The 17,652-nt window shown below is 50.1% G+C and overlaps 1 protein-coding gene across 1 annotated transcript in view; it reads right to left on the bottom strand.

Annotated features, from left to right (window-relative positions):
- Positions 1–345: 345 nt before the first annotated feature.
- Positions 346–17,652, bottom strand: part of LOC119159388 (growth arrest-specific protein 1) — a 29,099-nt gene continuing 11,792 nt past the window's right edge. The window contains exon 2 of the mRNA XM_037412131.2: positions 346–690. Coding sequence (XP_037268028.2) covers positions 657–690 — 34 coding nt within the window. The 3' untranslated portion in view covers positions 346–656. The remainder of the gene's footprint in view (positions 691–17,652) is intronic.

The following is a 17,652-nucleotide window of genomic DNA, read 5'->3' as shown; positions in this document are numbered from 1 at the left end:
CCATTTACAGTCGCTAATATGAAGTGTGCTCCCCATAACTTTGTTCATGACTGTATACATCAAACCGCTTCAGATTCAGGGCCTCCTATAGACGCATTTGTTATCTACGAGCCAACGTTATCCATTCACTCAAGTTTCGCGTCACCGCCCATTCGATACAGAAGCACAGACGTCCCAGTCGACGGTGCAGAGCTCTTGATCTAGCCAGAAATTTTCTTAACATTCGTACTTTCAACGGTTGAGAGAAGGATGCGACCTGTCCATTCACCATCATTTGGATTTCCCCCTCGTACTTCTGCCGCGTAGGAATGCTGTTTCTCAATCTCACCGGGGAACACTGTACACGGCCGCCCCCGTCGCCGGCATTGCACGTTCAGAGGACGACGCACGCGACTCGACGCCGTTATTTCCCACCCCCACGCAGTCGACCACACACACGCACGCACCCACTCAAATGCGAGTCCAAACATAACGCACTCCCGACAAAACAAAGTCCACAAGACGCTGCTTCCTTGTCAAAGCTGCGCCGCGTTGCAGTTTGTCTTGGCACGCTTTCAGCCGGGGTAGAGTTCCGCTCGCGTGAGCACGTGCGAAGTCTGTATCGCGCCGTCTCCGCTTCTTCCGGCTGCTGTCCGCGCGGTCCTCTGCGCAGGCGGTCACGTCACTTCAGAGACACTGCACGGGCCGCGCCTGCAACGAAAGAGAAAGAAAAAAGTAATAAAACATTGACAACAGCGCGTAAAGAGACTGCTATTTTGTGCTTTACAAACATCTTATTATTATCCTTGCTCCTTGTCATCATCATCATCATCAGCCTGACTACGTCCATTGCAGGACAAAGACCTCTCCCATGTTCCGCCAGTTAACCCGGTCCTGTGCTTGCTGCTGCCAATTTATACCAGCAAACTTCTTAATCTCATCTGCCCACCTAACCTTCTGTCTCACCCAAACCCGCTTCCCTTCTCTGGGAATGCAGTTAGTTACCCTTAATGACCAGCGGTTATCCTGTCTACGCACTACATGCCCGGCCCACGTCCATTTCCTCTTCTTGATTTCAACTATGATATCCTTAACCCCCGTTTGTCCCCTAATTCACTCTGCTCTCTTCTTGTCTCTTAAGGTTACACCTACCATTTTTCTTTCCATTGCTCGCTGCGTCGTCCTCAATTTAAGCTGAACCCTCTTTGTAAGTCTCCAGGTTTCTGCTCCGTAGCTAAGTATACACAAACAGTTGTCTCTGTTATTTGAGGGCGACATAGAACAAGCTGAAGTCATGCTTACTGTGCGCACCAAACAACAATAAGCTCTTTCTCATCGTCTTCCTCAAGGCACTACAGCGTTTCCCAACACTTCGGTGAGTTTTGATTTCTTATTAGCCCTCCTCTGCACCACTGTCCTCCCCTTATGGTCTTACCTGCGGGCCACCACTGCGCGGGGAAACGACAACACAGCTGCTATATATACGCTCAGACGCGTTTCTTCAATGACTTGAGTAAACTATACGGCTTATCCTGAGGGCAGACTGACATTCAAAAGCCTTTCATTTCGCACAGTTTTTAATTATACGCATACTATTTCGTCGTGTTTCTCAGAGCGTACACTTGCCGAGTCCTAACGTGTTCTTTTCAAGTGGTTGTTCATAGCTTTACTCCTAAATGCTGATCCAGTACAGAGTTATGAAGATGGTGCTACGCGAGTTTCGCTTGCCCGCATTCCCATCATGTACGGATGAAAAGCGGGAAGGGGGGGGGGGAGGAGGGTGGTGAAGGGTCTCGAGTAATGTCATCGCGGCTGGCTTCGCGTTCAAAGCCAGTCGCACGCAGTATATAGCCGCCTCGCGACTGCGTTACCGGATGTCCCGGGGAACCGCGGTGTATAAGCAAAACACGCGGATCTCGGGAGAATCGGCGATGCGGCAACCCTTTTTTCGCGCTCCGCAGCGCCCGCGCAATCTTGCAGGCTGCTCGGGCGCTCGCTTATGCCTCGTTCCATGCCTCTCGCTGGTTTCTACGTGCACCTAATATTAGAACGGCCCGCACGGACTCCATCCTTCCGCAGCGCGCCGGTGACGAGAGAATGCGTTGACGGAGGCCGCGCCACGAAGACAACAAGACGTGCCTTACCTCCGCGGGGCAAGAACTCATCGGCTCGGCTCCGCAAGCTATACCGCGGGGGCAAACAAAGAAAAGCCTAGTAGCGATGCGGTTATAACTCGGTAAACCTCGAAGTTTCATTGCGCTTGCAAAAGAAAAACAGTGCCACTAAGCGCCTTCAAGCGCCTGTCTGCCTGAGTGCTGGGCGAGCTCATGCTGCCGATGAGCTATTTCTTGCGTCCTCCCTGAAAGAATCGAGAAACGTTCTTCCGTCGTGCGCCAGTTCGGGTCACCTACAACAACTGTCTCTCTTCTGTTTAGAAAAAGTTTATTCTTTCATGGGACGCAACAAACCTAAGAGACAAGCGTCTGTATAACAGGTACAATAACAAACAAAGGACAAAGCACAACATACACTACACATTTAAACTAAAGTGTCCAAGTCCGTAGGATGTCCATAGTCCATTGTACTAATAACTGTCCATACTCGCGGTAGTAGCCAGCGGCAGACGCGCGAGAGTGTCCTTCAGCGAAGCTGTGTGTATACGCGCATATAACAAAGGCCCAGGTTTGTTTGCCCCCCGTTTGACCGTCGCTTGTTGCCGTTTCGAGAGGAAGAGCCAGTTGGAAAACGGGTAAGGGTCCAGCTGGCAGGCGAAGAGTGGTGCTGTCCATTCGTTTTTTCTGTTTCGTCTCTGGCCCTTACTGTTTCCGCCGCATAAGGCCACTTCGTCTGTCGATGGACGCTGCGGTGCTGTCGCTTCTCTTCGAGGACCTTGTTTCCACGTCCGCGCTTGGCGCCAGACGCGGTTGAGCGAGTGTTATCGAGCGATGCGCCGCGTCCAATTTCGTGCTGCGGCCTCCCGTGGAAGCCGTCCCTTTCTCGACCGTGCTGCACCACCGCTCCCAAGCGTACGTGGTGGTGGCCCTTCTCCGTATCTATTTATTTGTTCTTTGGTCCTCTAGCCCTCAGCGTTGTTTTCCGGAGAAAGTCAATTTTCCTATTTCTGCTCGGAAGTGTGCCCAAACGAACCTTGTATAAGGGTGGGGAGGGTGGCCGAACAAGACTCACGTCTATGTACGTGTGCTGGCGAAGAACGCAACACTTGCCGAAACTATGTATAGCGTTTGCCGAAGTTGCTCTCTCTCTTTCTTGACTGCTATCTCAGAACTTCGTTTCGAAGAACTACTTGTCTTTCTCTCTCTTCGCTACTCTCGTAGCCCACGGCCTAGCAGAGGGTCTTCGCTACTCTCGCAACAGATCTAAGCGAGGGTCCGCAGAGCAGTGGTTATTGTGCTCGGCCGCTGACCCGAAAGTCCTGGGTTCGATTCCGGTCACATTTCGATGCTGGCGACATCTTGAGGCCCGTGCTGTGCTCTGTCAGTGCACACCAAATGGTCAGAACTTTCTCCGTTACGGCAGGCCTCATTACCCTGTCGTGTTTTAGGCACTTCTTCTTCTTCTTCTTCTTCTTCTTATTGTTATTATTAACGAGGTTATTCTACTGCGAGAAATCTGAAGAGATAGACACATACTAACAAACAAAGAGAAACACCCGTGGAATCCACACGCGGCTGTTCGCATAGAACAAAAGTTTGCAAATCGAAATTCGTCCAGAACTGAAGGAGATTTCATAAGTTGGTTTCCGCATAGCGAGTGACCAAAGGTACATATTCTGGCGAGAAAGAAACGCGCAATGTGCGCACACTTGGGACCCAAAGGTGCACTTTCAAGGCGCAAAGTGTTCCCAGTTGTCTGTAAAGATGTTTTTTTTTTTTTCACGTGAAAAGCGGTGCCGTTCGCTAACGGTACTATTTCTGTTTGTCGTCCGACGATATTTCGTATTGGGCGACATCTACAATAGCTTCAACAAGAAAAGGAAGGGCGAAGGAAACGAACAACGAAGAAAACAGAAAATCCGGGCCTGCCTGCTCCATACGAACTGGCCAACGACGAGTGGTCTGCGGCTACTGCTGTAGTCATTCGATTCAACTCTGTGGCGCGCATAGAGTTTCTCAAAATTAACTAGAGCGCACTCTGGCGCTGCGATCGTTCAACGACCATGGGAATGATGGGTAGTACGCACATTTGCCTAGTCTTCGTACTTGCGGGCGGCGAATCGTACTTGCGGCTTCGTTTATTGCTGGTTACGGTTTTGTTTTGAAAGAAAGAACGAACCCTTTTGAACTTAGGGACTTGATTCAAAATAGTAAGCTTAAATTAATAAGGTTGTGAAGCGCAAACGGTGAACATTTGCTAATTTATGTTTTCGTGAAAAAAAAAAAACAGCTCCAAGCCACACGAACACACACGGAGCCAGAAGCAGGCCAGAAGTACGAAAATTAGACAAATGCGTGTACTACCCGTCATTCCCATGCTCGTTGAAGCGCCGTGTGTTGCAACTCCCATAGACATTAGCGCCAGAGTTCCCTCTGGTAAGTATTGTGGGGAACACTCAGTGGCACGCTTGCGTCAGACTCCCACGCCGGTGAGCGGCACACGAACTCCTCCAAGGACGTCGGTTGCGGTCTCTCGCGTCGCGTAATCGCCTGCCGACCCTATTTAGTCGGACCCCATCAGTTACCCCGGATGCCGCGGGAATTTCATCGCCCCAGCGTGACTCGGTCGTCACGTGACAGCGGTGTACACCTCCACGCCGGGTTGCCGTCTCTCGATTCCCGGAACAGCAACCGTGGCCGCCCTTTTCTCCGGCGCGCCCCTTTCCGTGCGTTCAGCCGCGGTCACCTAGCTCCGTAGATGGAAAGTCAAAACCTGCCTTGAACGCCGCCACGTCAGCCGGAGGCGCCGACGCAAATTGCCTCGCCCCGACTATTCGCTGCCTCGCGGGCGAAGCGAAGGCATCCCTTCTCCGAGTTCTTTTAACGTCTTTCCCCCCCACTTACACTGGCTCGTCTTCTGCCGGCTTTCATTATCCACGCGTATATATATACGGTGCCGGGCTGAGCGTACGGTTCATTCTCGTCATCTCTTATTTAATTTTTATCGTGGCACAATTCTCGCGCCTGCCACTCCTGTCTAGTTTTTTTTTCTTCCTTATTACTTTCCTCCCGCTTTTTTTTTATACTCGCAATATACACAAGTGAGTGCGTTTTTAATTTTTTTTATCTTACAATTTCTTGCCCCTTTTCTCGGGACCCCGAGAGGATGCGAGAAAGGAAAGCAAAGAACGGTCGACTCAGAGGGAAGCAAAGACGTAATCAGGGCTCGGCCTGCAGATCCTCCTCTTCCATTCCGCGTCAGCGGCTTGAGAACTCAGAGGGAGTGAGAATCTCGTACACCGCTTCACTCCCCCCCCTCCCGCCCCCCACTTCCTTTCACACACACACACACACACATACTCCACCTTCTGCTTTGAAGGAAAAAGAAAACCCTTGAAGAGAGCGGTATAGCGTTGGAAGAAAATGGCTTGAAGCCGGTTTTGGAACATTTCGAGGGAAAACTAAGTAAAAATGCAGAAACGGAGAGCCCGAAAACGAGGTCTCTTCTCGCCGCGGTCGCCGCACATTCGTCCGCTGCTGCGCCACTTCGTTCGCCCAAAATCTCGCGGCTTGTCCCCGGCGATGATCTCGAGGCCTTCTCTACGGCCTTTTTCGGGTCCTCGCACTCTCTTTTTCTCTGAACCGGGGCTCGTCTCGACTTTGCCCTCAGGGCCTTGCTCAAAACTCGAGCACAGGTCGTCTCACGCACAGCCGGCTCTCCAAATATACGGCCAAGAGAGAAAAAGTGGGAGGGAGGAAGCGAATCACCAAGCCCCTGGCTCGCTGCTTACTTTGCAAGGAGCGCGCACCCACCGCCTTTGCAGTTTTACGCAACAGCTGCGGTCGGAAACGAAAGAAGTTCGCTTCTCGGCCGCGGCGGCAGCAACAGCGCACACCGAACGAAAAATCAAAAGTTTATTCCCACATGGTCGCGATGCCCTCGCCGTCCCGAGAAAAAAAAACGAACAGCAAGAGCGACAACCGAATGAAAGTTTCATCAGAAGTCTACAAAAAGCGCGCCCGCGCGCGTAATGGAAAACAGCGGCAGCGCGGGAGAAAAGGATTTGGAGAAGGCCGTGACACTGGTAGGTAAGGGAGACGCCCGTTTGTTAGACACCTCTTTCTATCTCTTTGCGTGCGTAGCAGAAAAAACACCCTCTCTTTATACGTCTCAAGGGAAAACGTAAGTGGGTGGGATGGGGCGTGGGAAGTCAATCCGATTGAACGAATCTCCTTATACGAGCCGTGGAAGGCATCCCTGGGCCTTCTTCAACCCAGGCTCCCCTATTTTGCAGCCGTCGATCGTGCTCTCCGTGCTGTGAATTGGAAGGACACCCAACTCGACGAATGCAGGCCGCAGGTCCGCGTCGTTTCGCCCCGTCCGTGTGGACTACGCGTGCCACAGAACACCCCCCCCCCCTTTTTTTTTTGTCAATAAAGTGAATCTGATGCGAGTCAGATGTCGCGAGTGCTCCCCCCCTGCTTTCTCACTTACCCTCAAGGCGTCGCCATTCGCGGACTGAGTGGGCGAAATGTCACATTTTCTTTGTCCTCCCGCGTTTGTCTCTTCTCGTATGCCTCGTGGAATGCAGCTGGTATACTTCTTTCGCCCATGCGTAACCACATTTTATTTACATTCGGGGCAAGCGAAGCGTAGTTTTCTAGATTTGTGTGCCTCGCTGTCTTTTCTTTTGTCTTTTTTTTTGATACGGAAGAAAGAACAAGAAATAGCAAGATACTAGAGCTATGGTGTAGGTACAGCTGCATTCGAAACCCGGGACGAATCGACCAAATAGAAGGCTGTCTCACACACACACAAAAAAAGAAAAAGAATTAAACTCTTCTCCCCTTACCTCCACCCCTTCTGCCGGTACGCCTTTTTCCTATTCAGACTTTGCAGAACGCGCCATGTCATGATTTCTCTCTTCTCAAGACGGAAGTAAGAAATATGCGCTCCGAAATTTTTTTCTTGCAGTTTGCAACTGCCTCCTTTTTGTTTTATGGCTCTTCTTTAAAATTCTGTCCTGCATCATTGTGCCGGAAATGGAAGAACCGTGTTCCTTGCCACACTCGTTGAGCCGAGGCGCTTCAAAACGTTGCATCTCTCTCTCCATATATATATATATATATATATATATATATATATATATATATATATATATATATATATATATATATATATATATATATATATATATATATATATATATATATATATAAGATATAACAGACAGTAATGCCAAGGAATGTACAGGGGAAGTTATTGACATTAATGGAATGTAAATAAGAAGAAAGAAAAGTGGATGAAAAAATTACCAACTGTAAGCAGGAATCGAACCTACGACCTTCGAATTCTTATTGTTATATCTCATTATTATTGTGTTAAAAACACGGAAAACGAGCCCTTAGGTATACACTTCTTTCCCTTATATATATATATATATATATATATATATATATATATATATATATATATATATATATATATATATATATATATATATATATATTTGCCGCCGTCGTCGTGGCTGTGGCTATAGCATTCACGCTCAGAAGCACACGTCATTGATCTATGCTTTCCTTTTCACTCAACCGCTCCTTGAGATGCCGCCGTATGTCTTAGACGTCAAGTCGGACAATGTTTCCAAAGTGCACTTGCATTCGTGTTTGCGATGCGCAGACTCGATTTATAGCATGCCCACGCGGAATTTCTGCTATTGAATCGCCACAGACGGTCCGCCATAAACATGGCGGAAGGGAAATCGCTAGAGCTTTTGACTCATATACGACATTGCGTGCATTAACGATAAAGCCATATTGTTGTCACTAAGATGTGTGCACGACAGTATAGACTTGTAAATTTGTATACGCTGTAGAATGGACAGCGCGTAGGTAGCAGTGCCAGCGAAAGACGAATACCGTTTTCGGTGCTCATGCTCGCCCAGTTTCAACCCGTTTTCGGACCACTGATCACTCTTTCAGCGTTCAGCATTTGATGCGTTCATGAAGCAACTTCGGACCGCTAATCACTTCGCCTTCGTAGGTAGCAGTGTCAGCGAAAGACGAAGACCATTTTCGGTGCTCGTGCTTGCCCAGTTTCGACCCGCTTTCGGACCGCTGATTACTCGTTCAGCGTTCAGCATTCGATGCGTTCATGAAGCAACTTCGGACCGCTGATCACTTCGCCTGGGCGAAGTGATCAGCGGTCCGAAGTTGCTTCGTGAACGCGTCAAAGGCGAAACGCGTACTTGTGGTACGCCTGCGCGTTGTCCGCCGCAGTGATACAGTTCACAGTCACGATGCTTGCTCGGCAGCTGAGCCATAAGTCGCTGGTTTGATCCCGGCTTCGGCGGTCGCATTTCAATGGCGGCGAAATGTCAGAGGTTTATGTACTGTGCGATGTCAGTGGATATTAAAGGGGCCGATGGATGGATGAAAAACCCTGCTTTATAGGGGTAGGATCGTGGGCCGCTCCCACGTAGGGACGGGGAGGTCCAGCCTCACCACCGCATCGTGGGCCTTCTGGACAGACTTGAGTTGTTGTACGAGAACCGGACTCGTGAGCATCAAATGAAAAGAGTTTCCGGAAAATTCTTCATTTTTTTTTCTTTGTAAAGAGGGGGCACCTCCAGAGCACGTGGTTAAAATCACTGCGATTGTGGCAGTCCGGACAAAGTTCTGAAATATCGGAGTAATGGCTATAGGTTACGAGGAAAGGGACCGACAACTGATTTTCTTCGACCAAGTTTTTCCGGCGCGATACAAAACTTGCCTCTCGTAGTGTTTTTAGTTGCCGTAGTTAGTCTCTAAAGCACTCAGTTATCTTACAAACGGCATTTTTCGTCATGAAAGACTCTGAACACGGACGTGCCCTTTTGTCTAGCAACGCTGAAAATCGAGAGCGATGCAGGTGGTCCTGCTAGCGACCTGTGCATGCTGTGGTTGTTCTGGTTTGGCAAGAGTTCCTGTAACTATGCTTAACCACATTTATTTTTAGCTTTACAACTATTATTAAAAATAACAAGCCATTACCATGAAACGATGTGGCTTTATACAGCTTCTCTGTATTAGTACCTCGTTGCGTCCGCCTGCGCCCAACGTTGTGCCTGTGTCGGTGGCTTGTCCGCCCCGCCACGGTGGTCTAGTGGCTAAGGTACTCGGCTGCTGACCCGCAGGTCGCGGGATTGAATCCCGGCTGCGGCGGCTGCATTTCCGATGGAGGCGGAAATGTAGGCCCGTGTGCTCAGATTTGGGTGCACGTTAAAGAACCCCAGGTGGTCGAAACTTTCGGAGCCCTCCTCTACGGCGTCTCTCACAATCATATGGTGGTTTTGGGACGTTAAACCCCACATATCAATCAATGGGTGGCTTGTCCCGTCGTCGTTACTCTCTCGACACACGAGCCAAGCCAAGTTTCCACAAACGTCACTGCGCAAAAGCGCGGCTGTTCCGACTGGCATGTACACGTCAATTTTGAATCAGATTGTAAATAAGAAAAAAAAAACAACGTCGCTAAAAATTTTGGCTACCTGGAAACAGCGTGCACGGTTCCATGAGCGCACAGAAAAGTTATTCAAGACACGCTGACGAGCGTGGAATGATTACGTCATGCGAAGGCAGCGCCACTTTAATGCTTACTTCTAACGCAGGCTTACATGTACGTTTGTGCCGAATAATATCTTTTACTTTAAAGAAGTAACAATACTTCAGTACCATCAAGTAAATTGTTGACAGCGTACGCTAGTTTATGGTCGCGTCAGAGGGCAGCTCGGATAATTAAAGTTTCTGCCACCATGTGGCGCCACAGGCTGTTTTCGCGATATTTAAGGATGTGTGGGGTTTAACGTCCCCAAACCACCACCATATGATCATGAGAGAAGCCGTAGTGGAGGGCTCCGGAAATTTTGACCACCAGGGGTTCTTTAACGTGCATCTGAGCACGCGGACCTACAGCATTTTTTCCTCCATCAAAAATACAGCCGCCGCAGCCGGGATTCGATCCTGCGACCTGCGGTCAGCAACCGAGTACCTTAGCCACGTCGGGGCGCAATATTTAATAAAGAAATAAAAATATAACTCCACTTCTCTCGAAAAAAATTGGGTTGGTTTGAATCACTACTGAGTGACAATCTTTCCATCAGTGTAGTCATCAAATTTTCTGAGCAGTCCTCGGTCAACCCCAGGTGGTCCGAATTTTCGGAGCCCTCCACTACGGCTAGCCTCATAGTCATACCGTGGTTTGGGCTCGCATGTCACGTTTATTTGTAATGCACATACTTCTTTCAGCCTGACAAGGAAATGGCGGAGTTGTTGCTCTATTTCTTGTGATTAACAGGAAATTTGAAGGCAATTGAGATGCGCATTGGTGGTACCACTTAGCAGGTGAGGTGTTGCGCTGCTAAGCTCAAGGAGACGTGTTCGGTGCTTGCGAAATCCTGAAACATCCGTGTACTTAGATTTGTGATTACGTTAACGAACCCCAAGCGTAAAAATTAACACGGATATCACTACTACGGTATTTCTCATGACTATTATTCTAGATTAGACCCTAAATACGCCCGAGCTTTATCTACGTATGTAGATTGATACAGACATGAAGCTCTGCATGCCGCCATAAAAAGTGGCATGAATTATTTAGAATGAAAATACTCCTAGTATCGCAGTATATAAGTGCCAACATTTACAGCTAACTCCGTAAATTTCGCGTGTTGATATAGATCGACGATGTTGTTGCAAGACATCCCGACTCACTCGTATGCACATTATTTTTCGAGTAATTGCTTTCGCCTTCCCCGCAAATCATTTTTGTGAACTTCCCCGACCAGTAGCCCGTCAGCACCACCGCGAACTACATGTTTATTAAAAAAAAATCACCAGCGGCGTCATGAACAGCGGAGCACGAAATCAATCAGTGTGGCTGAGCAGGTTGTGCATGTACCAGTGTGTATGCCCCTTCCCCGTCGTCCAAAGCAACACCACCGCGGCAGGTCCTCCGGGCCACGTGCACCCGGCCGTACGGTTGCGCTACTGGGGAGAGGTGGTGAAGGCAGGGCTGCGTCATAGCGCACTGGCTACGCCTGCGTTCTTTCGTTCACCGCGCGCATTCCCGTTCACCGCTTTCCGTTGGCAGGCAGCGAGCGCCGTGCAGCGGCGAGAGGGGGAGATAGCGGGTGTCTCCGGGACTACGCGGTCTCGTTTCACGCTGGGTGGCCACGCCGCGCAGGTTCCTCAGACATCTGGTCCCTTTCTCACGTGCTTCTATCCCCCCCGTGGTTTTTATATATTTCCATGCACCGCAGCTGAGCGCAGCCGTTGCGATCCTGACCGCCGTTCGCGTTTCTTCGGTGCAGGGGGTCTTCGCCGGCACTTCCGGATGCGCTAGCCGTGTTTGGTGTTAGTGGTTAGAAGATGAGAAAAGGCACCTAATTTCTGCAACCCGGTCGGGAGCACGGCGCAGTGCCTAACCAGCCGTTTTTTTAGCTGTACAACGGTGCGCATCTTCCAAACATCCTGGCTGCGAGAGTATAGAAGCTGTCCGAACGGGCTTAACAGACATGCTGCTATCTTTGACTAGGACAGGAGCCACGCCTGTTCCCTCCCTCACGTTACAAGCTGCACGCAACTTTCTTGGCACTGGGCGGCCTCAAATGACGGCCAAGGATGCGCCCCGAACTGGCTGCTGGGAACCGGGGGCTCGAGACCTGCGTCGGTCACGATAAGACCCATGTGTGGAGGCTGGTGGGCCGCAGCGCGGCAGCACGCTGAGCGTTTGAGCTGATAAAGGCCGGGCCCCCACCACCGCTGGGGGAAAACGGCGTGCCAGGGCCGTTATTATTACCGTAATGACCGCTCATCTTTCTCGTCCACGTATCGTGGAGACAGGTCAGCGGCCACCCCACGTGGGCGCATCGTGGGTGTTTAGACGCCGCGAATGTTTAGAAGCGGCAGAGTAGCTAGCTGCGCGCCAGCGCAGCGGCCACTAAACTCGAGAAGACGCGGGTTCGATTTCGGGGCCTGGTGCCGTAATTTAAGTAAGTCTGCGATGCGTAACCAACCGCGTTTTGGTGTAATGCGGGACGTGTACATTGGCTAGTTTAGCATAAATGGAGAATTTGCATCGTGGCTGGTGTCTTACCTGGAGCACATGTCGGTGGTGCGTCAACTCCGATAAACTCATTAATTAGGCGCCGGTAATTAGCCATTCGGCTTACTGCGAAAGTGCCTGCTGGGGAAAACAAGTCGGGGAAACTTGGGGATGACGAGTCGATTCCCTTTTGACCCGCCCCCCCCTCATTTTTTTGTTTCTTCACCACGATATGGCAAGATTCGCTTGAGCAAAGTGTGTCCATGTTGAATGCGTGACTGACGTGGTGGCAGTCGCAAGAATGACTAAAATAGTTGAATGAGGGAGAGGGAAAGAAAGCATAGGACTATTATACCATTGTTGCACAGGCAGTGTAGAGAGAGAGAGAAACAAGGAATATAGGAAAGGTAAGGAGGTTAACTAAACTAATTCCAGGTTGCTACCGTATACACGTGGGAAGAGAGGAATAAGGGATAAGAGAGAGGGAGAGAGAGAGAGAAAGACAGAGCAACAGATGCACATTGCACACAACACACAGTGTAGGGTTCCAGAGACGGTCGTTCCGTGACGTTTCCTTCAATAATTGTAGAAATGATCGTCTGGCTTTCTGGGCTGACTTACTGTGAGACCATGCACCCAAGATCTGCTCCCGAGCCTAAACTGCCGTTAACGTATACCCGCGGTTCTTCTTGCATCAAAGTAAATAAGTGAACCATAAAAGCATCCTTGTGGCTCCTCGACGCAATTACGCTTCAGTAAACTATCGGAGCGTGACGATTTCGCGTGCGAATCACCTGATAAAAATTCCGGCGCTTGCAATAGATCGAGCATCGTGGAGGAGGTCTAGTCATAGAACAATGTTGATTTTGAAAGACCCAACGCAAAATTGCACGTAAAGAAGTGAACGGGCGCTCGACTAGCGCTTCAAAAGTATTAGAAGGACTGTAAGAAGATACAATTTTGATCAGCTTCAACCACAGCAAAAGCGCAGGAGACTATACGTGCTAAGCTCGAAAACAATTTCCATGTAAAGCAGCATCTTTTTTGTTTTCCCGCAAGGACATGTCTCCTGATTGTTGCGTACGTGAGCGGCTTTGTGGCGAAACTCAACCAAGATTTCTAGAGTGTATATCTCGGATACCGGCGTATATCCGTAAAATCCTTATCCGTCAATCACCTGAGGTAAATACGGCTAATGCGTGTGATTGCTTTCCATTTTGTCTGACCGCGTGATGTAGCCTCGGTTGGGGTCCTTTTTTGCGAGAAGATAGTATTCACCTTCGCACCAGTTACGAAAGATACCTTATTTTGATGATGAAAAGGAAAGCAAAAGTATCGCACGTGCAACACCCATATTGCTCTCATCAGCTTGAAGGCTTAACATTCAAACAAAAATAAGCAACTTTAAGTTATCAGCACAAATATATTAGTATCTAGGGTTTTATGTGCTAAAACCAGTATATGATTATCAGTTGCAGCTGCGAAGGGAATTTCGTAAACTTTATATTCCCGGGAGTTCTTTAACGTGCTCTGAAATCGTACAGTAATCGCGTGTTTCGCATTTCATTTCTATGAAAATGCGACCCTGAGAACGGGATCGAAACCGCGTCTTTCGGGCCAGCAGCTGAGCATTAGCAGAGCCGAGCGTTGCATGTATGGCAGTGACGTTCTGTGCAGGGAATTTTCCCCACTTTCGGGAAATTCCCGCATGTCATTTTGAGCCGAACGGGAAAGAGGAATCTTGATTGATTGATATGTGGGGTTTAACGTCCCAAAACCACTATATGATTATGAGAGACGCCGTAGTGGAGGGCTCCGGAAATTTAGACCACCTGGGGTTCTTTAACGTGCACCCAAATCTGAGAAGAGGAATCTTCGTGATATTGCAGGGAATTTCAGGATTAATTAACTTCTCCTATGAGGACCGATAATTAGCGGTCACAGCGTGCCATCAACTGCTGTAATCGGCTCTGGCGCATGCATCACGCAAGCATAGTCCTTGAGGTTTGTTTCTGATATTTACCCGGAGCGATTTATACAGTTCACCATTGGTGTTGGACTTGAAGACCACAATGCGCATTGTACTAACAGTATATGAATAAAGTCATGCTTTTGTTGTGTGGCAGCTGAGGGGCTAGTTATGATTTCAAAAGTCGCCAGTACGCCAAACGCGTGAAAATATAGGTATGCGTGTGCGTGGATGGGCGCGGATATTAGTATACTATTGTGCTGGGAAATGTGCTGGGAATTTCGTCCACGCTTGCAGGGAAAAAATCTTCGAAATAGGGAATTTTCGTGTCTCTGAATGGGAATTCTTCGGCGTAGTACGGAACATCACTGCGTGCAGGTGAGGGATTTCGCCGATATAGTCGCTTAATACGTAGCTACGTATAACACCACAAAAAGATGTGTACAACTCAAATTAGGTTTTACTGTCCATTTGATATATACCTCAACTTCCTTCTGATTGCGGTTGCGAGACACGTGTACGGAATCCTATTGGAGAGTTACAAGGGCTCTGGTGTGCGCGCTTGCTACTGATCCCGCTCTGATGGCCTTCTCTTGACGATTACAGTTATATACACTCACACGTTCAGAACCGGATGCATTACAGCCGCGACACCTGCCTGCGCTTTCTCGTACTTGGGCAACGAGCCAGATTGCAATTTGTGTGTTTTTTTGTTTATGGTTTAGGGAAGTCCTCGAGATCGTAGGTTTAGTTCCAACACCGCTCCGCGTCTTCTCGCTGTCGCAATTCCAGCCACATCCGCAACATCCCAACGTACACGGTATTAGCGAGGGATCTCGAATGTGTTCCAGCGCCGTCGGATCCACGATTTGTTTGGGCCCGCCGCCACGAAGCGACAATGTGGTGCGCCAGCGTCCAAGGAACAGAGGCCATCCTTCTTCCGGGCCAGCGGCCCCGCAATCCGCAATCTCGGCTGGCCCCTGATCCCCTCCGAGCACGGCGGCGAAACCAGCGAGTCGAAAGGAAAGGAACAACAAACGCGGCGGAAAAGAGGATGACCCCCCCGCCGCCGCATCGCGGTATCGGGGACCATTGGTGCGGCCGCGGTATATAGCACTGGTTACACGGGCCAGCGCTAACCTGCCTCCTCCGCGGCTTTTGTGGAGGACGCGCGGAAGACGAGCCGGGCTTCGTTCGGGGCAAGGTTAGGACCACGGCCCCTCATCACGGATCCGTACACACCTCCAAGCCGATTAGGAGCGCCCTTCCCAACCAAGCAACGGGCCGCCCTCGGCTCCCAACAGTTACGCACAACAGACAGTTCATTTCTTCTCCCGCTACTGTCTCCATGGCCAGGGAAAGAGAGACAGGAAAAGAAATGCTCGTTGTGTAACCCCACATGAACGTCAGATCCACAAGCTCATGGAAAAAAAAAAGAGGTCCCCTGGACTCGTGCGCGGGCCTATCTCTCTCCCTCAGCTAGTCTTACAACTGTATTGCTGGCCGTGGTGTTGGTCTTCTTTGCTACGGCCTTGTCCTCCTGCCTTCTCGACGCAGAAGCAACCGCAGCGGCGAGGAAGCGAAGAAAGATGGCGAGAGCTTAGGAAGACGTCACATAAACTCCGCCAGACAGGCCGAGCGGAAGTGTGCAGTTTACGGGTGCCGATCCATCACCACGCGAGCGCGCGCGCGGGGCGGTCTCTGAAGGTTGGTCGTCGTCGCTGTCACCACCGCAACCACCACGCCTGCGGCACGAACACGACGTAACTCCGCGCACACTATTTCCTCGCTGTCTCTGGACGCCTCGAAATGGCCAGGAGAGCTATATATATATGATGCGATAAGTCAATGGCAGGCTATGGCTTGTATGGCATTATAGCGCCGGTTGTGGGCCATAAACGAAGCGCAAGTTACTAGAAACAAATCTACGGTCGGCTTGCGAAGAGCTGGAACGCCACGCAATAAGGACAATTAGTATAATAGTAATTTGAAAGGTCTACGGGCGTCCCTGCTCCTATATGTTTCGTCCTTTCACGAAGTCGAGGGAGCTTGCTTGGCCATAACGATATTTCTCCTTTACGGTCGACAGTAAACATGGAAGCATACGATGGCGCATCATCGTAAAACTTTATCTCTTATGGGCCCGTACTTTGCGGCTGTGCATTTCGCATTCTATCCGTGTTTTATTCTATTGCTGGGAAGTGGCCCACACTGGGCGGCAATTCGTCGGCCTCTTTTAAGTCTCATACGAAGAAAAATAATAAACAATGAAAAAGTGGATCTTAAAGGATCTTAAACGGCTATAGATGGCGCTCTGTAGCCCATAGCGAAACACGTCCACGTGAATCAAAAGGTAGTGCGTGAAATGGACGCATCGTGTAATATATGAGCTTGTATGGAATGAGCTTACGAAATATACTCGCTCGGTTTGCGGGAGCCGCCATCGACAAGTCGGCACTTCGCAACAAGCGCAGCAAAACGCAGCTCTTGTAGAGCGTCGAGTGAAGGTACGTTGTTAGTTTTCCCATACTCTATCATACGAGCGCGCATGTGGCACGCGCAATTTATCAGACAGCCAACCAGCGGTTGGGATCCCACACTATACCTCCACTCGTGAGCCTCACCCTGTACAGGCTTTTTATCATGACGTGATGGCCGCAGCACGCGAGTGACCGCGAGATAATGATAGAGATAAGAAAAAAAAAACATTCGCCGTCCTTAATCCTTCACCGTTGATCACACTCCACGCACTCACAGTTAACGCTGACACACGCACACCACTGCAGTGTGCGTGTTTGTTTTTTTTTCTCGGACGCTCTTTCAGGGCCCCAGGTCGTCACCGCCCACAAGCCACGAAGTGGCGTCAATACCAGACACGCAATTCCGACCACGCCCCACGAACGACGGCCATTACTTGCGCCGCTTAGCTACGTACAACAATGTTCTTTTCGCCATTCCCCCACCCCCTGCCTCGCCGCGAACTGCTTAGCGGCGTACTCGACAAGAAAGCTGTAGTCATTTCTGTTTTTTTTTTATATCAAGGGTGATAGCGGCGTTTCGCCCAGCGTTTCAAGGCCCGAGTGTCAGCTGCACTGCAGCAGGGTAGCAGCTGAGAAGCTTCTCCGTTCGTGACGTTGTTGCTGCCACGCGCGCTCCACGGTTCTCGAGGTGCCTCGGCCAGACCCGTTTGGCTTGTCCCAGCGGCCGGCCTGGCCCGGCGCGTGGGCTACCTCGTCCGACCAGTTGATGTCTCTATTGGACCAGTATCGCTTCTTGTTCTTTTTTTTTCCCTTTAGCTTTTATTCTTCCAGGCGCCAGAACCAGGCGGCTCGCCGACGTCGGCGGCTGCTAGCGCGCCGCAGGGCCAATCGAGCCCGGCCCTTATCGGTCCTCTCCCGGCAAGAGTCAGGGAAACGCCGCGCGCTTTGTTCTTCGGCTTCGGCGTGGCCGCTTTTGTCTTCCCATCGTCGTCGTTGTCCGCTGGGCGGGAACATCGCTATCCTTTT

This window comes from Rhipicephalus microplus, chromosome 1, assembly GCF_043290135.1.
Source record: "Rhipicephalus microplus isolate Deutch F79 chromosome 1, USDA_Rmic, whole genome shotgun sequence".
NCBI classification, from domain to species: Eukaryota; Metazoa; Arthropoda; class Arachnida; order Ixodida; family Ixodidae; genus Rhipicephalus; species Rhipicephalus microplus.
This window is presented reverse-complemented; position numbering and strand designations above follow the sequence as displayed.